The sequence below is a fragment of the Ascaphus truei genome, chromosome 4 (assembly GCF_040206685.1).
Source record: "Ascaphus truei isolate aAscTru1 chromosome 4, aAscTru1.hap1, whole genome shotgun sequence".
Lineage (NCBI taxonomy): Eukaryota > Metazoa > Chordata > Amphibia > Anura > Ascaphidae > Ascaphus > Ascaphus truei.
The window spans coordinates 112,340,908-112,364,074 of NC_134486.1; the positions used below are offsets into that span (position 1 = coordinate 112,340,908).

The following is a 23,167-nucleotide window of genomic DNA, read 5'->3' on the forward strand; positions in this document are numbered from 1 at the left end:
ATTATCTTCGCATTTAGGGTCCCAGTTTCACATCCATGAGAGCACGGGCAGAATACACTGGGCGAAAACTTTCTTCTTGAGGCAACAGTGGAAGGTTCCCATGAAATATTCTCCCGTTTCCTCCAAATGCGCTCTATTCCATCTTCATTCTACTGATTTTGTTCTAAAGCTTGCAGACCAACGTAGATCGTTTGACTTCAAGTTCTATTCCATTTATTTTAATCTTTGCAGACTTGACACATTAGTTGAACATCACTTCGGTCTTGCCGAGATTCATAAGGATTCATTCCTACTCATTTCAGCAAGTTCTCCAATTTGTTGCTGGAGATCTTCTGGAAAAAATAACAAAATGTTTCTGGATTCCTTTTACTTCCCAATCTAAATGTCTTGAACAATTCAGTGAGAACCGTTGGTGACACTGTGTCTCCCTGCTGCACTCCCTTGATGTTTATCTTGCTTGTATAGTCATGTAATCTAATGGATGATGTGTAATTCCCGTAAATGATGTTTATAATATCAATGTACGCTTCTTCAATACAGTCTTAATGCATCTGGGACCGCTGAGGTATAGACAAATCAAATGCTTTTCGTAATCTACGAATCCTAAACGGAGTGGTAGATCACACTCATTATTTCGGGAAACCACTTCTTGTACGATTTGTATGTGGTCCACTGTGTTGTATCCACTGCAAAATCTCACTTGTTCATTAGGCTGGGAAAAAGTTCAGCGTCTGTTGCAGCCGATTAGTGAGCCTATTTATAAAAAAATCTTGTAAATGATTGGATGTAGACCAATTGCTCTGTAGTTCTTCAAGTCATCTTTGTCTTTTTTCGTGTGGATGAGGATAACTGTAGCATTGCTCCATTGTTCTGGCACTTTCCTGTTCTTCATGCAGCATGTAACGAGTTTTGCAAGGATTCTTTTCAACCTCTTCTCCAGCTTCTTTCAAGATTTGGAGTTGTAATTTCATCTTCACCTTCCCATTCTTCATGGATTTTATTGCTTTTGCCACTTATGCCACTTAATCTGGAACTACACCTGGAACATCATTGCTGGTTTCTTCTGGCTTGTCCACTGCTAGATTATGCCCTGGGTTATCTGTGTTCTCGTACAATCTCATGTAGAAGTCCTCAGCTCTCTTTATGATAAGTGCACAGTCTTTTAGTGGTTGATCTATCATCTTGTTTGAGTGCTATTATTTGCTTCAGCCCAATCAGAAGTCGCTGCTTTGTCTTCTTTAAGCGTTTGCTATCTTCAATAATCTTCCTCACCATATCACAGTTACATTTCCTTACAACTTCAGTTATAGCAAAGGATGAGAAATGAATCTCTTGATGGTGCTTCTAAATCCAGGATTGTGCAATGTTGGCCATAATGCCTCGGAGACCGGGGTATATTGATTGTATATTAAATGTGTGGATGTGTGACAGGGTATATGGCTCACCATATGAAGCCTAACAAGGACAGTGCAAAAATAACCACTCTAAAAGCGAAACCACATGGAAGCCCTTATATAAAGAGACTCCCAGTGCAATCACTATGTGGATAGAACATATCCTGTATCATAGGCTGGAGCCCTGCACATACCCTATAGTCACAATAACCATAAAACATAGTAGATCACTCACATATTAACCCCTTCTGCTCCATGACAGCGTGCATCCGTTTCGTTTTGTAGTTAGAGTATATGTAGAAAGATGGTGGAGCACTGCAAAGAAATAGGGCTGGAGGCAGATCCGTGAAAAATAAAAATGCTTTAATCCAACCAACCAACCAACCAATCCAAATATTTAATATTAAAGTGCGAAACGCGTTAGAGGACCCTTTTAATGTAGCTGTTGCTACCATGCATTTGGATTAAAGCATTTTTATTTTTCACGGATCTGCCTCCAGCCCTATTTCTTTGCAGTGCTCCACCATCTTTCTACATATACAACTTCAGTTATCCTCTGCGGATTATCTTGCACAGCTCTGCATATTCGGTTCTTGCGTCATGGGATTGCTTCATTTCTTGTCGTCTCAATTGTTTAGTCTTATCAGATATTTTCTTACCCGGTTTCTTTTGTTAGTAATGCCTCTATTTTTTTTTTCCTGCGCTTTCAACTACAATCTTCATAATGTCTTCATAATTGTTTGTTAAAGTTCCCCTGTCCATTTCTACCAAGTTAAAGCGATTTTTTGGGTTGCAGTCGAAATTCCCTGCTATTATTCTTGAGGTTATTGATGTTTATTGTTTTTCGTCTTCTTTTTCATCAGTATTCTTCTTTCCAACTTCACATTCAGATGTAATTTGCAGACAACCAATCAGTGATCGCTCTGTCAAAACCGGTTAAGGACTGTGCAGTCTTCAATCACGTGTTTCTTGTTAGGATATAGTCAATTTCATTCTTGGTTCAGATCCATTTTCTATTTGGATTCTTCTTGAAGAATGAACTCATAATGCAGAAGTTCTCACATACTGCGTTTTCTACCAATCTGTCCCCATGTTCATTCATGTTACCATGACCATACTTACCAACTGGTGGGCACCAATCTTTGCATTGCAATCTCCCATAATGATCTTGAGGTGCCTATTTCCTTTGTTGTCAAGTTGGTTGATTTCTTGCTAGAAGTCTTCCACTTCATTGTCTGCGTGACTTGATGTTGGGTCATACACCTGGATTACTTGAAGCCCATATCTCTTTGTCAACTGTAACTATTCTGGCTGCTCTTTCCGATTAGCTTTCATACTCCCTTACATTTTCTCTCCATCTCTTGGTAACAATGAAGCTTACTCCATTGATTCTCCCATTTTGTGTACCACTGTAATGGAATAGGTGGTCGCTTTTGAGCTCAATGAGGTCCTTCATCTTTTCTTCTTACTTCATCAAGACCAACAATATCCCATTTCATATTTTCAAGTTTATCTTGCAGTGCTGCTTCACTGGAGAGCCTGGCAGTTGTAGGTAGCCAGATTTAATTTTTAATTAAACCTTTTGTTTAACCGCCAGGGATTCTTAGCACCTTCTGCCTTCTTGCTGACTGCTGTCAAGCCCCGGCACAATCCAGTCTCCGGAGAACGAAGGCCATTGCTTTTGGGTGCATTCCATAATTGGGTGTTGAAGCCTTACTTGCCATGCCCGCCTCATTTGCATGTTGGCCAGTACCTTTCCCACTACATACACACGTACGGCTGAAAAAATGTGTGGAAAATCAGTGCAGACGAGTGACGATGCCGTCTTCTTTTCTCTGGATCACACGACTTAAATTTACGTGAAAGGAGAAAAGAAGGATCTGTGTGGTATCTCAGAGAATGAAGGGTTGGGGAGGGGGGGGGGGAATCTGGGCGAGTATGAACAGGGAGAGGATCTGTGTGAGTATAAAGGGGGGGGGGGAATCTGGGCGAGTATGAACAGGGAGAGGATCTGTGTGAGTATAAAGGGGGGGAGAATCTGTGCGAGTATGAACACGGAGAGGATCTGTATGAGTATAAAGGGGGGGAGAATCTGTGCGAGTATGAACACGTGGAGGATCTGTGTGAGTATGAACACGGAGAGGATCTGTGTGAGTATAAAGGGGGGGAGAATCTGTGCGAGTATGAACACGGAGAGGATCTGTGTGAGTATAAAGGGGAGAGAATCTGTGTGAGTATGAACACGGAGAGGATCTGTGTGAGTATAAAGGGGGGAGAATCTGTGCGAGTATGAACACGTGGAGGATCTGTGTGAGTATGAACACGTGGAGGATCTGTGTGAGTATGAAGGGGGGGAGAATCTGTGCGAGTATGAACACATGGAGGATCTGTGTGAGTATAAAGGGGGGGGGAATCTGGGCGAGTATGAACACGGAGAGGATCTGTGTGAGTATAAAGGGGGGGAGATTCTGTGCGAGTATGAACACGGAGAGGATCTGTGTGAGTATAAAGGGGAGAGAATCTGTGTGAGTATGAACACGGAGAGGATCTGTGTGAGTATAAAGGGGAGAGAATCTGTGTGAGTATGAACACGGAGAGGATCTGTGTGAGTATGAACACGTGGAGGATCTGTGTGAGTATGAAGGGGGGGAGAATCTGTGCGAGTATGAACACATGGAGGATCTGTGTGAGTATGAACACGTGGAGGATCTGTGTGAGTATGAAGGGGGGGAGAATCTGTGCGAGTATGAACACGTGGAGGATCTGTGTGAGTATGAAGGGGGGAGGATCTGTGTGAGTATAAAGAGGGGGAGAGGATCTGTGAGTATAAAGGGGTGGAGACGATCTGTGCTAGTATGAAGGGGGGGAGGATATGTGCAAGTATGAAGGGGGTGGAGAGGAACGGTGCAAGTATGAACAGGGAAAGGATCTGTGCGAGTATGAAGGGGGGGAGGATCTGTGCGAGTATGAAGTGGGGGGAGGATCTGTGCGAGTATGAAGGGGGGGAGGATCTGTGCAAGTATGAAATGGGGGGAGCATCTGTGCGAGTATGATGGTGGGTGGGGGTTTGTGAGAGTATGATGGGGGGAGGATCTGTGCGAGTATGATGGGGGAGTCTGTGCGAGTATGAAGGGGGGGGGGGATTTGTGCGAGTATGAAGAGGGATATTGTGGGAGAATCTGTGCAAGTATGATAGGGGGGAATCCGTGCGAGTATGAAGGGGGGAGGATCTGTGCGAGCATGAAGGGGGGAGGATCTGTGTGAGTATGAAAGGGGGAGGATCTGTGTAAGTATGAAGGGGGGAGGATCCGTGTGAGTATGAAAGGGGGAGGATCCGTGTGAGTATGAAGGGGGGAGGATCTGTGCGAGCATGAAGGGGGGAGGATCTGTGCGAGTATGAAGGGGGGAGGATCTGTGCGAGTATGAAGGGGGGAGGATCTGTGCGAGTATGAAGGGGGGAGGATCTGTGCGAGTATGAAGGGGTGATGATACGTGTGAGTATGAAGGGGGGAGGATCTGTGTGAGTATGAAGGGGGGAGGATCTGTGTGAGTATGAAGGGGTGATGATACGTGTGAGTATGAATGGGGGAGGATCTGTGAGAGTATGAAGGGGGGAGGATCTGTGCGAGCATGAAGGGGGGAGGATCTGTGTAGTCTAATTTTTGAATTTCCAGCAAAATTATTATTTATGTTTTTACACTAGCCATGCTTTCCATCTACTACAACCTTTCTGCTGACTGATCTGGCTACACATTAAATGGAAACTCTTTGAGAGTAATTTCTAGGAGCAACATCTGGTGATTGAATTTTCAAATTATCGACCCGACAATTTGGGGAAAACCGACGTTTTGGATACCCGATCATGTCCTACATCAAGCTCTTTCCAAGACCATTCCAGAAAAATGGGTGGCTTTGGCCAAATTTCAACATTTGGATCCCAAAGATGTGTTCACGAGAGTGCGGGAGGAGGAAATCGGCACCAGCCTGTCAGTGTCTCCTCCCCTGCACTGCTAAGCTCCATACCATGCTGTCCATCCCCAAATCTTATAAGTGACTTCAAATGCTCCCAATTCCAAACAGCAGTGAATCCCTTAGGTTCTATAACCTGCAGGGCGTTTGCCTGGAATTCCTTTCCCTGGCTTCTCATGCGTGGGTAGTGCCTGCAGAGCAGTAAACATGCATCTGTTCTTCGTTCCCTCTGGTCCTAGAACATACTGCCCCTTTAACGCTGCTGCCCTTTATTCGCAGGCAGGCTTTGTGCCCTTGTGAACTAAAACAATATTCAAATGGTTCTATGACTAATCCAAGACAAGTTCTTTGTATCTCACTCGTGAGTGATCAAACACAATAGGGCTACTATGAGGTAATGGGCTTTGTTTAACAGAAAACCAATCCGCCTTAACAGTGTCGCGCTACAAGCCAAAGGCTCTGTCATTCAAAACCATTTAGCAACAAGCAGATTCAAGTTTGCTTTGTCTTCCTTTGTTTGTAGCTCGGGCTTAATGACACCTGTGAATCTGACTGTATTTCATTGTATTGTGTGATCTTTTTAGCGAAAACATAGTTTGCAGACTCTTTAAGTTCCTCTTCCTTTTTTTTTTGGTGCTAGATCTACTGATTTTATGTTCTATGGGGGGACCGTTATTGGGGGAATTTGCTTCATTATACCCTTTAACGGGGCCGGCTCATAGAATTGCGGGGTGCGGTGCAGGGAACTGGTGCGGGGCCTCTTAGGCTGAGTCCATAGGGACTTCAGCCGTGCGGAGGCTGAGGGAAAGCGGGTTCTTTCCCTGGCCTTAGTGCACGCACCGTCCGGGGGCGTGTCTGGGGGCGGGCCAGTGACGTCACGGAGCTGGTTCGCCCTCATTGGGCGAACCGCTCACGTGACTGGCCCTCCACTCCCCTCAGTGAGTAAATTTAAATCCGACTGTCTCCTCCGCCTCCACACGCCTGCGTAAGCGTGCGCGAGCCCCTGCTAAAGTCACTCTCATTGCAGCTGCAGGGGCTCACTGACAAGCGTGAGCGCGGATCAGCGGGTAAGCGCTGACCATGCCCTCGGCCTTACCTTCTCTTTCGCGATGTCTGATTATGGCGCCGCAGCATCAAATGGCGTTTCCATGACAACGGGACGGCACATGACATTATGCTGCGCGACAGGGCGTCCCGTTACCATACCAGCGTGACGTCCTGTTGTCAAGGCAACGCGACACCTTTTGATGTCCCGGCGCCATGATGGACACTGCAGGAAGACCTCGCGAAGGAGGAGGCAAGAGTGTTACAGAGGCCCTGCGCGCTCTGCCGGCAATTAGTTTAATTGTTGTGGGTAAGAGCGCGGGGCCTCTAACTGCGGGACTCGGTGCACCGCACCTCCATCACGCCGGCCCTGCTTTAGTACGTTTTCATAAACAGGAATGCACCACCAAATGTGTTTATTTTGTATGACAAATCACACAAATTCACTTATTTATGGAATACCATAGCATTCCTCACAAGAGCTATGCGATATGTGAATAATGTTATATATATATATACACACAGACACATACACACACACACATTTACCTGGTCACAATGTCCTGACGAGTAACAAATGAATGTCACAAAGTGAATGAGTGGGATACATCCCTCAAGAAATTATAGACTTTAACATAGCACACTATTTTTGAACTTTCTAACATATCTGTGCTGCTAAAGTCTAAACACGACACAACCGAATCACTATAATTATGTTGGCAGGCCCTGGAAATGCAAGCATTTTATCCAGATCAGCTAAAACAGGGGTTCAAAAGCACCCATTTCATTGAATCAGTAATTTTATTTATTTTTTATTGTCTTTATTTTCAGTATTGCCAAATTAGCTCTATGCCATTTCAGTCCAGTGCTGGTTGTCTAAAGCAGGGGGGCGCAAACTTTTTTGTCTGCCCCCCATGCTTGTGCACCCCCCCTTATCTTGTCTCCAGCGTTTCTGACGTCACAATGTCATGTGACCGTGCTGTGTCATTTGATGCCACGTTGCCATCCCGCCAAAGATAAGGGAACTTACAGAGGCCTTGCGTGATCCCCGGCATTGAAATGTTTTGAGGAAGAGCGCGGGGCCTCTGTAAGCGCTGCGCAACCTCCCCCCCCCCCCCCTGTTTGCGCACTCCTGGTCTAAGACACTGTCTCTAATAAAAATGCAGGAGTATGGTGACCCTAAACAGATGGGATTACAGCTCGAAGACGAGAGCCAATTCAGAAACTCAGGTTGGCAGTGCTGCATTTTTCATCCGGTTTGCCTTTAGTCTAAAGCAGGGAGAGCAATCTTTTTTCTCCGTGCACCCCTGCCGGCTGTCCCCCTCTCCGCACGCCCCCCCCCCCCCTTACCTCGGCTCCGGCATTCTGGGTGTCATGATGTCATGTTGCCATGGTAACGTGACGTCACATGGCCCGCGGCGGCATTTGAAGTTGCGTTGCCATGGCAACGTGTCTCCAGAAGCCGTCTGGGCCAAGGTAAGTGCAGTTTAGTTAAGTGTACAGAGCCCTTCGACGCCTCCCCCAGCATTTAATTTAGGTGCCTTCAGGGAAGCGCGCGGGGCCTCTGTAAACCACGCGCCCCCGCAGACAATCTCACGCCCCCAGTTTACGCACCCCGGGTCTAAAAGCACACTATTTCATGTAAATAGTTTAAAAAAAATACCAACTAGATTTCCCTCATTACCGAATTGTACTAATGGCAAGGACATGTTTAACCCATTGGGCGCCCTTTAGACGTAGCTACTAACGCCACGGGTTCTGGCACCCCAGGGGCTTCATGTACTAGCACACGTATATCTACTAGAGATCCTATAGAGCGCAGAACATGATCTATAAGGATCCTGTCATCAGTGGCAGAGCGCTCACACGGTCACTTCAGAAAAAAAGTGGCGATGTGATCGCCAGTGCCGGAGGGGTCGTGGCTTTTTGGCACTGAAAGGGTTAGACCGTCTAGGATGTATTTAAATTCCATGTCAAGGAAAAAGCTGAAAAAGGCATCATAACCTTTAGAGTGCCTTTATGGCGTACCTAGTACTGCAATGGCCCTGTTGATGTATCAGGTTTGTCTTGGTAAAAATGCTCGGTTTCTAGGGGATGATCGGGCTGGCCGCTCCAACAGAGCAACTCCTGCATTTTATTGGACATGCAGGTAGTCCTCGGTTATCCAACGGAATCCGTTCTGGAAGTAGCGTTGGATAGTGAAACCGTTGTAAAGTGAGTCCCATGTTAATCAGTGGCGGTGAGCGTTGGATAACGCATTCCGGCGTCGAAAAACAGCCCACAGGGTTACATTGTAAAGCGTTGGATATGCCATTTGTTGTAAAGCGAAACGTTGGATAGCAAAGACTACCTGTATGCAGAAAAAGCTCTAGTAAATGTAAGTGGCACCAACACAGTTAACGAAAGTTGTGTGTTACATGGGCCTGCCACTTAAACAACTACTTTTTCACTTGTAAGGTGTGTTATATCTCACATTAGATTAACCGACGCCCTTCCAAAAATAATTACTTGAGGATATTTTTGCTAAGTAGTGAGCTGCTTGGAATTATGCAATGACAGGCAATAGGATGGAAGTGAGCGAGATGTACTTTTGGCCTGAATCCGATCCTGATATTGCCTGTTAGAAGGTGCATATGTACAGTACATGCTGCATTAAACAGATTTGAGCACTTCCAGCTTCCTAGAACTTCCCATAACTATGGAAGGAGGAATGGTGCACTGGAGAATGCATTGGTATTTAATAATTTTGCTGCCCAGAAGGCCTGCAATGCATTACACTTTAAGCCAAGGTATCAGCCATTGGTATGGACAAGTGGTAGAATTTTTTTAAACTTTTCTTTTGTTAAGGAATCCCAACCCTCTCTAATAGCGTGTCTGAGATCAGATGCATTGTAAGGAACCCCAACCTTCTCTAATAGCGCGTCTGAGATCAGATACATTGTAAGGAACTCCAACCCTCTCTAATAGCGCGTCTGAGATCAGATACATTGTAAGGAACCCCAACCCTCTCTAATAGCGTGTCTGAGATCAGATACATTGTAAGGAACCCCAACCCTCTCTAATAGCGTGTCTGAGATCAGATGCATTGTAAGGAACCCAACCCTCTATAATAGCGCGTCTGCGATCAGATGCATTGTAAGGAACCCCAACCCTCTCTAATAGCGGGTCTGAGATCAGATACATTGCAAGGAACCCCAACCCTCTCTAATAGCGCGTCTGAGATCAGATGCATTGTAAGGAACCCCAACCCTCTCTAATAGCGTGTCTGAGATCAGATGCATTGTAAATTCTTCTGTGTTCGGCGACGCCAAAAACAAAGTAATGTTGTCAATTGAGCGCGCGCGACAGACGTGTCCAAGCGCGCAAATTTTAAACAGATCTCAGAAATTGATTTTTCCGGGCAATGGCCGCATCACGTGACGTCATGGCAACGCCTACCTGTCGCCTCCCGATGCCTCCAGCCTGCAGTGCATGTTTCGCACACGTGACGTCATGCTATCGCGAGCGCATGCACTATAAACGAGGCCTTACAGAGAAAGAAGGGTGGTTACTTGTGCTGGCCCTTTCCTCCATGTAGTAAAGTAGTGAAGGAAGGAGGGAGGGAGTAGTGAGTGTTGGACCAACAGATAAGGGACACATAACGGACAAAGTAGTGCAGGAAATATACACGACTTCATTTGAACTTTTCCATCCTGATCATAGTCTTGCTGTGAAATCCCCCAGTAACCTACTTCAGAGAAATAGTCATTTTAAATATTATTGTTGTGACACTCAAAATTGCTGGTCAAAAGAGTGTATACTTGCACTCAAATAGCACTCAAACAATAGAATGGGACGTTTGACTACGATCAAAACGCCACTGATGTTCCACTGCCGTGACACTTTGGCGCCATGCCAGGTTTGCCGCGTCCGACCACCCGCTCTGACAACTGCATGTTTAAATGTCTCATGGGACATTTAAAGATAGAGCGGAGGCAGCCTGCCTCGGCGGTGTAGCGGACCCTCGCAGTTGTCTGAGCGGGCGGGTGCGGCAGACCTGGCTTGTCGAGAGCACGGGAGTGTGGCGGACATTGCAGCGAAATGTCCCGGCGGCGACAGAACGCCAGCTGCGTTCTGGTCGTGCTCCAAACGTCCCACACCGCTCAAATAATGCTTGCGGGTCCAGAAACTCGTAGGGTACCCCCCATGCCTAATTTTCAGAAAGAGAGCCGCATTCAGAAGTTGTGTCTAAGGCTAAGGCCCCGCTCCCAGAGTCAGCGCACCTGCGCTGCTGACAGGCGGTGCGCTGAGATACACAGACCGCGATCTGCGGTCTGTAGGGAGCGGGAGCCGGAGCGGGAGGTGGGCGGGAGTGGGAGGTTTGATCGGGAGGTGGGCGGGAGGTGGGCGGTTTGACAGGGAGGGGGGGCGTGGCTTGAGCGGAGGGACCAGCTACTCTCCCCCCCCTCCCTCCACGGACTCGGGCTGGAGCTGGAAGGTAAGTTTAAACACACACACGCAGGCACTCATTCATACACACACACACACACACACACACACACACACACAGGCAGGCACTCACGCACTCATACACACACACGCGCGCACACACAGGCAGGCACTCACGCACTCATACACACACACACACACACAGACAGAGGCAGGCACTCGGGCACACACACACACAGACAGGCACTCACGCACTCAGACACATACACACACACAGGCACGCACTCAGACACACACACAGAGAAAGGCACTCACCTGCTTTCACTCCACACTCCTCCCCGCTCCCCGAAGCCTCTCCTCCTCCCGAAGCCTCCCCTCCCCATTGGCTCACAGCCACACACGTCACGCGTCAACGCTAGGAAACACCATTCTGTGGTGTCTCCAGCGGCTGACGCGCTACAGCGTGTAGTCAGCTGTGCAGCCAGTGGGGACCGGGACCGGCTCGCGAGGATTCCCCTGCTGGTGGGGAACTCGCGACCCGCCGCCCGCGCCAACGAGCGCAGCGGGACCGAGGCCTAAGGCTTTGGTCCCGCTGCGTCCGGCAGCGCACGCGGCCGCCAGCTCCTTTCCTCCAGTCTGGAGGTCCCCGCTGGCTCCTTCAGACGGGGCTGACTGCGTGCTGTGACGCGTCAGCCGGCCGATGCTGCAAGCTTCTGGTGATCAGAAGCGCTGACGCGTCACGTGGTGCAGCAGACAGCCAATGAGGGAAGGGAGGCGGCTACGGGGAGGGAAGGGAGGCGGCTACGGGGAGGGAGGCGGCTACCCTGTCTGTGCAGTCGTGCATAGCGCCCCGCCCCCTCTGGTGCCCGTTTCGCAGGCTGCCCCTGCTACGGGAGGGGGGGAGAGGAGGGGGGGCTCCGGGAGGTGGGAGAGGAACTGACAGGTTGGGGGGGGACAGCACGAGAGCCCTCCGCTCAAACCACGCCCCCCCCCCCTGCTCAAATCACGCCCCCCAGCTCCCGCTCCCTCTCCCTACAGACCGCAGGGAGCGGTCAATTGCAGGAGCTGAGGGGCTGAGGGGCTGCTGTGGAGCTGAGGGGCTGCTGTGGAGCTGAGGGGCTGCTGTGGAGCTGTGGAGCTGCTGTGGAGCTGAGGGGCTGCTGTGGGGCTGAGGGGCTGCTGTGGAGCTGCTGTGGAGCTGCTGTGGAGCTGAGGGGCTGCTGTGGAGCTGAGGGGCTGCTGTGGAGCTGTGGAGCTGCTGTGGAGCTGAGGGGCTGCTGTGGGGCTGAGGGGCTGCTGTGGAGCTGAGGGGCTGCTGTGGAGCTGCTGTGGAGCTGCTGTGGAGCTGCTGTGGAGCTGAGGGGCTGCTGTGGAGCTGAGGGGCTGCTGTGGAGCTGCTGTGGAGCTGAGGGGCTGCTGTGGAGCTGAGGGGCTGCTGTGGAGCTGAGGGGCTGCTGTGGAGCTGAGGGGCTGAGGGGCTGCTGTGGGGCTGAGGGGCTGCTGTGGAGCTGAGGGGCTGCTGTGGAGCTGAGGGGCTGAGGGGCTGCTGTGGGGCTGAGGGGCTGCTGTGGAGCTGAGGGGCTGCTGAGGGGCTGCTGAGGGGCTGAGGGGCTGCTGTGGAGCTGAGGGGCTGCTGAGGGGCTGCTGTGGAGCTGAGGGGCTGAGGGGCTGCTGTGGAGCTGAGGGGCTGCTGAGGGGCTGCTGTGGAGCTGAGGGGCTGCTGTGGAGCTGAGGGGCTGCTGTGGAGCTGAGGGGCTGCTGTGGAGCTAAGGGGCTGCTGAGGGGCTGCTGTGGAGCTGAGGGGCTGCTGTGGAGCTGAGGGGCTGCTGTGGTGCTGAGGGGCTGCTGTGGTGCTGAGGGGCTGCTGTGGAGCTGAGGGGCTGCTGTGGAGCTGAGGGGCTGCTGAGGGGCTGCTGTGGAGCTGAGGGGCTGCTGTGGAGCTGAGGGGCTGCTGTGGTGCTGAGGGGCTGCTGGGGAGCTGAGGGGCTGCTGTGGAGCTGAGGGGCTGCTGTGGAGCTGAGGGGCTGAGGGGCTGCTGTGGAGCTGAGGGGCTGCTGAGGGGCTGCTGTGGAGCTGAGGGGCTGAGGGGCTGCTGTGGAGCTGAGGGGCTGCTGTGGAGCTGAGGGGCTGCTGTGGAGCTGAGGGGCTGCTGAGGGGCTGAGGGGCTGCTGTGGAGCTGAGGGGCTGCTGTGGGGCTGCTGAGGGGCTATGGGGCTGCTGAGGGGCTGCTGTGGAGCTGCTGAGGGGCTGCTGAGGGGCTGCTGAGGGGCTGCTGAGGGGCTGCTGTGGAGCTGCTGTGGAGCTGCTGAGGGGCTACTGTGCTGTGGGATGGTCCCGCCCCCTCACATCATGGCCGCGCACCCCCACCCGTTTTGGCCACGCCCCACTGCGCCGGAAAAAAATCACTGCAGACCGCAGATCGCGGTGCAGTGAATTGCACGCGCCGCCGGCAAGCAAGGCGGCCTTAGGCTGGATCTAAAGTGCGGGTGTGAGCTACGCCGAGCGCGCGCGGCAGTTTTAGTTCGCTGAGGTTAGTCAGCCATTCTATAATGGTGCCGCGTGCGCACGCACGGCAGGGAGAGTGGAACCGGCCGACAGGGGAGAAGATGAGTAAAAGAATAGTAAATGAGTAAATGAATTTGCGCTGCTACCGCCGCTGAAAGTGTGTGTGTGTGTATGTGTGTAGATATGTATGTGTGTGTACAATGTTATTAAAAAAAATTATCAACACTAAATAACACACTCCTCGAAAGGTCTATTGCATTGGACAGAAATGCTGGGAAAATTACGTTTTTCCACTTTAAAAAACAACTTTGGAGTGCTACTCTCTGAATATTACGCCTCAAAATGTTTAATTTCCTGAGACTTTCACAACTCATCTTTTTATTTTCCCCCACGCATTTTTTTGTATTAGTTTCCATCATTTTTTTTTTTTTTAAACACGGATAAAAACAATTGATACACATCAGACTGAGTACAGGACACAATACAAATGCATAAGTGAACGTACTATTCTCTCAACGTCATCTTCAAGCTTCTCATAATGCTACACAGGCAGATCTACTGGGGCCCATACAGATTGTATCAGAGAGACTAATAAAGTCATTGCATCCCAAAGCCATGCATCTTGTCTTACTTATATCCCAAGGTATCGTGGAAGATCTCTCGTGATCTTATTACGGGACACAATAGACACGGTTTTCGAGTGGTGTCACAGAATATACAGCAGACAGGCTAAAACAAGTGCGAAACAAACTAAGACGTTTAAAAGCAATTAAAGAAAAATTTTGCCGGGGGTGGTAGTGGGAGAAGAGAAACCGCAGCCCCTTTCCAGCCAGCGCCCCGTTCATTGAAATGGATTGCAACAAAAGGCTCCCATATTCTAACCCATTTCTAATATTTATTTGTAGATGCGTATGCTAGTTTCTCTGTTGCAGCAATATCCTATAAACTCGCTCTCCAACTATTCATTGTAGTGGCAGTGGTGGATTTACGTGGAAGATAGATATGTTGCAGCCTTGGGCCTCGCAATTTGAGTCCAAGTACTAAGAACATTTTTTTTAATACCTAGGCTATATTGAGGGGCCCCGTAAAGCCATAGGGTCTGTGTACCCTCAAAATCAATTAGAATAAAATCAATAGTTGTTGGAATAGGAACAAAAGTTGAAGGTAGGTTAAAGGCAACCTATATCATTTAAAGAAAAGTGATTCAACAACATTTTGTAGAAAACATACTGTAGTGTAGGGGAGCGCAAACTGGGGGGGGGGGGGCGCAAACTGGGGGGGGCGCGGCACTTACCGAGGGCCCGCACTCTTCCCCAAAGCATTTAAATTAAATTCCGGGGGATTGGCGAAGGCCTCTGTAAATTCCCTTACCAGGTCTCCGGCAGCTTCTGGCAACGCGTCGTCGTGGCGTCAAATGACGACCGGTATATTTTATTTGTATGGTGCCAACATATTCCACGGCGCAGCACAAACCGATAATAACATTTAATGACAAGAGTGCACATATATGCCGACAAAGCAAGACAATAGGAAGGGGATCCTAACCCAAGGAGCTAAATACACACACACACACACACACTTATTTTCCATCCCCATCAGTGATCCCATGTGAAATTGGTCTACAAGTTTTGAATTCTATTATAATTATGATAAATAATAGTTCCCCGAGCCCTTCTTCCCACCGGCCCTCTGATCAGCACGACTCTGGAGTAGCTGCCACATTCTTGCAGTAGTTGTGCAGTCACAGAAGCAGAATGTGTGGTGTACGCTGCGCTATGTGACAGTCGCCTGTTACGCGTTCATAAAACAGAAAACTATTAAAAACCATTTGAGAAACTTTTCACTGCTGCAGCCCGTATTTCACATACCGCAGCCAAGCGTTATGTGAGCGAGTGCTTTCGCTTAAATGCAACTTCAATATCATTGTGGGACGGGGGCTTTCATACAATTCTATACCAAATAACATCGGCGTAATAGATGGCAATGTGAAATAATGAAATATACTCTCCAGTTTCACTATGAATTCGCAAGACTATATATCAGCCCTTATGAATCCCTGCAATGCCCCTCTCACTACAGCATTGTGCCCGGTATAGCACTTTTATCCCAGCAACATAAATCTTCCTCCTTCTAGGAGTCAACCCCAGTCCTCAGATAAGAAAACACATGAACATCCAAACATGGCGAGAAAACAGATCCGCAGCACTTCTGAAAGTCATGTCAACTTTTATACTCGCTGGATACAATTCCATACTTGATGGAGCAGGCCGAGACAGCCCTGCTTCCCTGCGCTGTTAATCAGGCAAAATACCTCTGGTAAAAGGCTCAACACAGCAATCCTTAGCGTTAGGCTGCGCTTATAGTGCTGGCGACGCGATCGATGACGTCACCTGTCGCCGTCGCGATAGTTGTAATTCAAGTTTAGACGACGTCGCCGGCTACAAGGTCAGTGACGTCAGAAAAGGGGAAGGCAGAGGGACGGAGAAGCTCTTTAATTGGCCACAAGGAGAAAAAAAAATCAAACAACTGTGACTACCAGATTTTTGGTAGCGCTGTCGCTTGGTCGCGCGCACTATAACCGCCGACAATGCATTGGTTTTGACTCGACGTCGCCGGCACTATAAGCGCAGCCTAAAAAAACAACCTGAGTGAGAACAACTAGGGAAGGCTAAAACTTTAAAGAGAGAACGCTGCTCTATCTGAAAGCGAATGAAATAACGTTGGCCCTATATGTAGAGAGAAAGCACGCAAACAGAAAGAAAAAGGGGATTTCTTTAAAATATATATATATATATTCCCTGATCTTTTAAATTTCCCTGATCATCAATTTAAAAAAAACAAAAAAAAAAACACTTAAGCTATTATTATGGGACACAGTCACACGTAGCATCTTAAAATACGTAAGCTATAAAGACGGTTACACAAAATACACTTGTAAAAGAAAACGACCTGTTGAAGAGTTATAAAGTAATCTTTTTCAAAAGTTGTAGGTGTCTATTCCACAGCATCTTCAGATAAATTACCAAACATAAGAATCCAGTCGGTGTCACAAGCTTTCTGACTTTCAAAAATAACAATTCTATACTAACGTTGATTTCCATGCATATATGTTTGTTATGCAACTTTTTCCTTGTTTCTTTTTACAATTTTTGTTTCATTTTATAATTAAGTTTAATTGGGGGATTTTTGATGCATCTTATTTTTCCAATGTTATATCAAAATATAAATAAAACGTAATTTGTTCATTATCATCTACAAAGCAAATCAACATAGTGGGTTATTTAACAGATAAATATAGCAGATACATTGCACATTGTGTGGTCAGGGCAGCAAATGCTTCATGTAGAAAGCTTGTATCAACCAGAATATTAATTGTGCAATCCTTAAGACAAAAAAAAAAGGAAGAAGCATTGATCAAGCACACATCGAGATTCACACCGCCGGCACACATCGAGATTCACACCGCCGGCACACATCGAGATTCACACCGCCAACCACACATCGAGATTCACACCGCCGGCACACATCGAGATTCACACCGCCAGCCACACATCGAGATTCACACCGCCAGCCACACATCGAGATTCACACTGCCAGCCACACATCGAGATTCACACCGCCAGCCACACATCGAGATTCACACCGCCAGCCACACATCGAGATTCACACCGCCAGCCACACATCGAGATTCACACCGCCAGCCACACATCGAGATTCACACCGCCAGCCACACATCGAGATTCACACCGCCAGCCACACATCGAGATTCACACCGCCAGCCAAACATCGAGATTCACACCGCCAGCCAAACATCGAGATTCACACCGCCAGCCCCACATCGAGATTCACAACCGCCAGCCACACATCGAGATTCACACCGCCAGCACACATCGAGATTCACACCGCCGGCACACACCGAGATTCACATCGACAGCACACACCGAGATTCACACCGCCGGCACACATCGAGATTCACACCGCCGGCACACATCGAGATTCACACCACCGGCAAACATCGAGATTCACACCGCCGGCACACATCGAGATTCACACTGCCGGCACACATCGAGATTCAAACCGCGGCACACGTCGAGATTCACATCGCCAGCCACACATCGAGATTCACATCGACAGCACACATCGAGATTCACACCCCCGTGGGAATCACGTCCTAGGAGAAGCAAGATAAGGCCACAGCCAGTTTGCAGTGATGCACAACACTGTTGCTGAGCATCGCCTGCTCCAGCCTTCTATTCAATGATTTCCTTTTCCCACATGTTCCTGGAAACCGTCCCCATCCTCCCATTCTTACAGAGAACAGAGCAATAACACTGACCCTTCTCTCTCACCATAGCAGAACTGAAGGCTTTGTTAGGCCATGGGTGCTGACAAAGGCCAGGCGTGTGCGCGGTATAATACGCCGAGCTCCAAAAATCTCTGGATGTAAACAGTATCTTTGCAGCCGTGCGACAAGCCTCGGGAGCTAAATGAATTGGCAGAGTTTATTCTTATTGCCATGAATATGTGCATGCACAGATCTGTCCTAGAGACAATGTTGATATTTGATGTTATTATACACGGAACAGATGTAGCAAGACTTGCTGTCTTCAGGACGCTTCCACGTGACCGCGGCCCCCGAAGGATTAACGCGGCAATGATCTCATTCAGAAGCATGAACCCCCTCGCCGCTCAATCGCGGCAGATTCTGTACACAACGCCGCGGACTTTCGCTTGTTCGGCCGCGGTGCAGAGGACAGCAAGACTTGCTACATCGCTATGGGAACACTTCATGTTGTATTCCATCTTTAGGAATATTAAAGTGCGTCCCTTTCATATCTTAGAAGCATTCACGGTTAAGGAAGATGCACTGGTTCTTCCAACAAATCCAGTTTGCCTTGAAAGTAGCAGCGTCTGTAAAAATGGCCCGAGTTCGTAACTGTCGAAGTGCCACTGGTTCAATGCAAGAAGAATAGGGACTTTATAGGGCTCTGTCAATCTCTGGCAAAATGAGATTACAATGCAAATTCATTAAAAAAAAAAACATCTTACCAACCTCCCTACATTAAAATACCAATGAATGATAGATTCAATTAAAAAGAACAGTTTATGAACTGGGTGGGCAGTGTTTATTGGTACTAGTGATGGGAGAAGGGGCATCTGCAATGGTATGAGCAGAAGGGTAACTGATTATTGCTAAGGAGTTAAGAGTATGGGGCGATGTTGACCTGTAATTGGCAAGGCAACGGGCGGTGTTATTCCGCATTGGTAGTATGAGAAGACTTTATCAATGTTACCTGGTCCAAGCCCAGAAATAAGGCTCACGCAGATACAGGTAATCATGCAACTGATAAACTCAAAAACGCTATCACACTGTGGCACCTTAGATATGATTGGTCTGCTACCAGGAATAATGTATAGATCAGTATATAGCACAAGCACCAATGAAAGGTCGGGAACCCAATGCGGACCCCAGTAAGGACAGCAGCAAGAGTAGGTGAAGAAAGCCCCAGTAAGGGACGGTGGCCGCATGTACTAAGCTGTGCTTTGCCAGAAGACACCTTTCAAGACAAATGGTGTCTTCCAGCACCGGAAGGTGTCCTACGGTATAGCACCGGTTAGTAAATATGGGCCCCGGAGCCATAAACAAGGCTAAGATGTAAGGCAGGTGATGGAGCATTCGTTTGAATTGACCATGTGTTCCCGTCAGTGTTCCCAGTTACTCTCCTTGTCCTGCAGCAACACCTGTTAACACCAATTCTAGGAACATTAACCATTCGCAGGGTCACCACCCCTAACGAGCAGCAGTATCACCTGTCAGCATCATTGGTAATCTCATCCTGTTACTAGCAGTGTGCATCGCTGTGTCACTTGGCACGCTTGCACTTTACCCATCTATCCCCTGGTACAGGGTAGTTTTCTCACTCTCTTTGCCCTGTCTAACACACCGCCTCTTTATTCCCCCGATAGTTTATTTTTTGGCCCCTGGCAATGCTTTCTCTACACATGGCACAGACTTAGTCTCTGCCCCTGCCATAGGTTGGCGCTCTATCTATGCCCACTCTCACGCACCATTTCTTTCACTGCCCTCTGGCACAGGCCGTCTCTCACTGTCTGTCCCCAGCCACAGGCCGTCTCTCTCTCACTGCCCCCTGGCAGAGGCCGTCTCTCTCTCACTGCCCCCAGCCACAGGCCGTCTCTCTCTCACTGCCCCCAGCCACAGGCCGTCTCTCTCTCACTGCCCCCTGGCTCAGGCCGACTCTCTCTCACTGCCCCCTGGCACAGGCCTTCTCTCTCTCACTGCCCCCTGGCATAGGCCGTCTCTCTCTCACTGCCCCCTGGCAGAGGCCGTCTCTCTCTCACTGCCCCCAGCCACAGGCCGTCTCTCTCTCACTGCCCCCTGGCACAGGCCTTCTCTCTCTCTCACTGCCCCCTGGCAGAGGCCGTCTCTCTCTCACTGCCCCCTGGCACAGGCCGTCTCTCTCTCACTGCCCCCTGCCACAGGCCGTCTCTCTCTCACTGCCCCCTGCCACAGGCCGTCTCTCTCTCACTGCCCCCTGCCACAGGCCGTCTCTCTCTCACTGCCCCCTGCCACAGGCCGTCTCTCTCTCACTGCCCCCTGCCACAGGCCGTCTCTCTCTCACTGCCCCCAGCCACAGGCCGTCTCTCTCTCACTGCCCCCAGCCACAGGCCGTCTCTCTCTCACTGCCCCCTGGCACAGGCCGTCTCTCTCTCACTGCCCCCAGCCACAGGCCGTCTCTCTCTCACTGCCCCCAGCCACAGGCCGTCTCTCTCTCACTGCCCCCTGGCACAGGCCGTCTCTCACTGCCCCCAGCCACAGGCCGTCTCTCACTGCCCCCTGGCTCAGGCCGACTCTCTCTCACTGCCCCCTGGCACAGGCCTTCTCTCTCTCACTGCCCCCTGGCAGAGGCCGTCTCTCTCTCACTGCCCCCAGCCACAGGCCGTCTCTCTCTCACTGCCCCCTGGCAGAGGCCGTCTCTCTCTCACTGCCCCCAGCCACAGGCCGTCTCTCTCTCACTGCCCCCTGGCACAGGCCGTCTCTCTCTCACTGCCCCCAGCCACAGGCCGTCTCTCACTGCCCCCAGCCACAGGCCGTCTCTCTCTCACTGCCCCCTGGCTCAGGCCGACTCTCTCTCACTGCCCCCTGGCACAGGCCTTCTCTCTCTCACTGCCCCCTGGCAGAGGCCGTCTCTCTCTCACTGCCCCCTGGCAGAGGCCGTCTCTCTCTCACTGCCCCCAGCCACAGGCCGTCTCTCTCTCACTGCCCCCTGGCACAGGCCGTCTCTCTCTCACTGCCCCCTGGCACAGGCCTTCTCTCTCTCACTGCCCCCTGGCAGAGGCCGTCTCTCTCTCACTGCCCCCTGGCACAGGCCGTCTCTCTCTCACTGCCCCCAGCCACAGGCCGTCTCTCTCTCACTGCCCCCAGCCACAGGCCGTCTCTCTCTCACTGCCCCCTGCCACAGGCCGTCTCTCTCTCACTGCCCCCTGCCACAGGCCGTCTCTCTCTCACTGCCCCCAGCCACAGGCCGTCTCTCTCTCACTGCCCCCAGCCACAGGCCGTCTCTCTCTCACTGCCCCCAGCCACAGGCCGTCTCTCTCTCACTGCCCCCAGCCACAGGCCGTCTCTCTCTCACTGCCCCCTGGCACAGGCCGTCTCTCTCTCACTGCCCCCAGCCACAGGCCGTCTCTCTCTCACTGCCCCCAGCCACAGGCCGTCTCTCTCTCACTGCCCCCAGCCACAGGCCGTCTCTCTCTCACTGCCCCCAGCCACAGGCCGTCTCTCTCTCACTGCCCCCAGCCACAGGCCGTCTCTCTCTCACTGCCCCCAGCCACAGGCCGTCTCTCTCTCACTGCCCCCTGGCACAGGCCGTCTCTCTCTCACTGCCCCCAGCCACAGGCCGTCTCTCTCTCACTGCCCCCAGCCACAGGCCGTCTCTCGCTCACTGCCCCCAGCCACAGGCCGTCTCTCTCTCTCTCCCCCCCCCCCCCCCCCACACAGACCGTCTCTCTCTCTCTGCCCCCCGACACAGGCCGTCTCTCTCTCTCTGCCCCCCGACACAGGCCGTCTCTCTCTCTCTGCCCCCCGACACAGGCCGTCTCTCTCTGCCCCTAACACAGGCTGTCTCTCTCTGCCCCTGACTCAGGCTGTCTCTCTCTCTCTGCCCCTAACACAGGCTGTCTCTCTCTGCCCCTGACTCAGGCTGTCTCTCTCTGCCCCTAACACAGGCTGTCTCTCTCTGCCCCTAACACAGGCTGTCTCTCTCTGCCCCTGACTCAGGCTGTCTCTCTCTGCCCCTGACTCAGGCTGTCTCTCTCTGCCCCTGACTCAGGCTGTCTCTCTCTGCCCCTGACTCAGGCTGTCTCTCTCTGCCCCTAACACAGGCTGTCTCTCTCTGCCCCTGACTCAGGCTGTCTCTCTCTGCCCCTGACTCAGGCTGTCTCTCTCTGCCCCTGACTCAGGCTGTCTCTCTCTGCCCCTGACTCAGGCTGTCTCTCTCTGCCCCTGACTCAGGCTGTCTCTCTCTGCCCCTGACTCAGGCTGTCTCTCTCTGCCCCTGACTCAGGCTGTCTCTCTCTGCCCCTGACTCAGGCTGTCTCTCTCTGCCCCTGACTCAGGCTGTCTCTCTCTGCCCCTGACTCAGGCTGTCTCTCTCTGCCCCTGACTCAGGCTGTCTCTCTCTGCCCCTGACTCAGGCTGTCTCTCTCTGCCCCTAACACAGGCTGTCTCTCTCTGCCCCTGACTCAGGCTGTCTCTCTCTGCCCCTGACTCAAGCTGTCTCTCTCTCTCTCTCTCTCTCTGCCCCTGACTCAGGCTGTCTCTCTCTGCCCCTGACTCAGGCTGTCTTTCTCTCTGCCCCTAACACAGGCTGTCTCTCTCTGCCCCTGACTCAGGCTGTCTCTCTCTCTCTCTCTCTGCCCCTAAAACAGGCTGTCTCTGACCCTGTCTCTACCCCTGGCACACGCCGTCTCTCTACCCCTGGCACAAGCCGTCTCTCCCTCTACCCCCTGGCACAGGCCGTCTCTCCCTCTACCCCCTGGCACAGGCCGTCTCTCCCTCTACCCCCTGGCACAAGCCGTCTCTCCCTCTACCCCCTGGCACAGGCCGTCTCTCTCTGCCCCTGACACAGGCCGTCTCTGTCTCTCTGCCCCTGACGCAGGCCGTCTCTCTCTCTCTCTGCCCCTGACACAGGCCGTCTCTCTGCCCCTGACGCAGGCCGTCTCTCTGCCCCTGACGCAGGCCGTCTCTCTCTCTCTGCCCCTGGCACAGGCTCGCTCTCTCTGCCCCTGGCACAGGCTCCCTACCTCCCCGGGGGTATTTACCTTGTACACATCCCCATAGGTGCCGCTGCCGATCCTCTGGATGAGCTGGAAGTCCTCCTGCGGGTTCCTGCGGGACAGGTCGCAGCCCGTGCTCATGACTCCGGCCCCGGGGAGGGGACCCGCTCCCCGCTCACACCCGCCCGGGCCTCGGACCTCGGGCCTCGCCACAGATCCGTGCAGGAGCCCAAATCGATCACTACAAGCCCCGGAGATCCTGCAACATGGCTCCCGAACCGGGGCTGTGCGCAGGCGCAGTGCGGGGGCAGAGACCTGTGCCAGGAGAGGGAGGGAGAGAGGGGCATGATGCACAGGGGGAGACGGAGACGGCATGGTGCACAGGAGGGGGAGGGGGAGAGAGGGGCATGATGCACAGGTGGGGGAGGGGGAGAGAGGGGCATAATGCACAGGAGGGGGAGAGGGGCATGATGCACATGGGGAGACGGAGACGGCATGGTGCACAGAAGGAGGAGGAGGTGGGGGAGAGAGGG

General features: G+C 51.3%; 1 protein-coding gene across 8 annotated transcripts in view; it reads right to left on the reverse strand.

The window, feature by feature from the left end:
• MAP4K3 (mitogen-activated protein kinase kinase kinase kinase 3) overlaps positions 1-22,943 on the reverse strand; it is a 264,180-nt gene extending 241,237 nt beyond the window's left edge. For all 8 annotated transcript variants that reach the window (XM_075596465.1, XM_075596462.1, XM_075596466.1 and 5 more), the window contains exon 1: positions 22,680-22,943. In XM_075596465.1, coding sequence (XP_075452580.1) covers positions 22,680-22,775 — 96 coding nt within the window. In that variant the 5' untranslated portion in view covers positions 22,776-22,943. The remainder of the gene's footprint in view (positions 1-22,679) is intronic.
• Between the last annotated feature and the right edge of the window lie 224 nt (positions 22,944-23,167).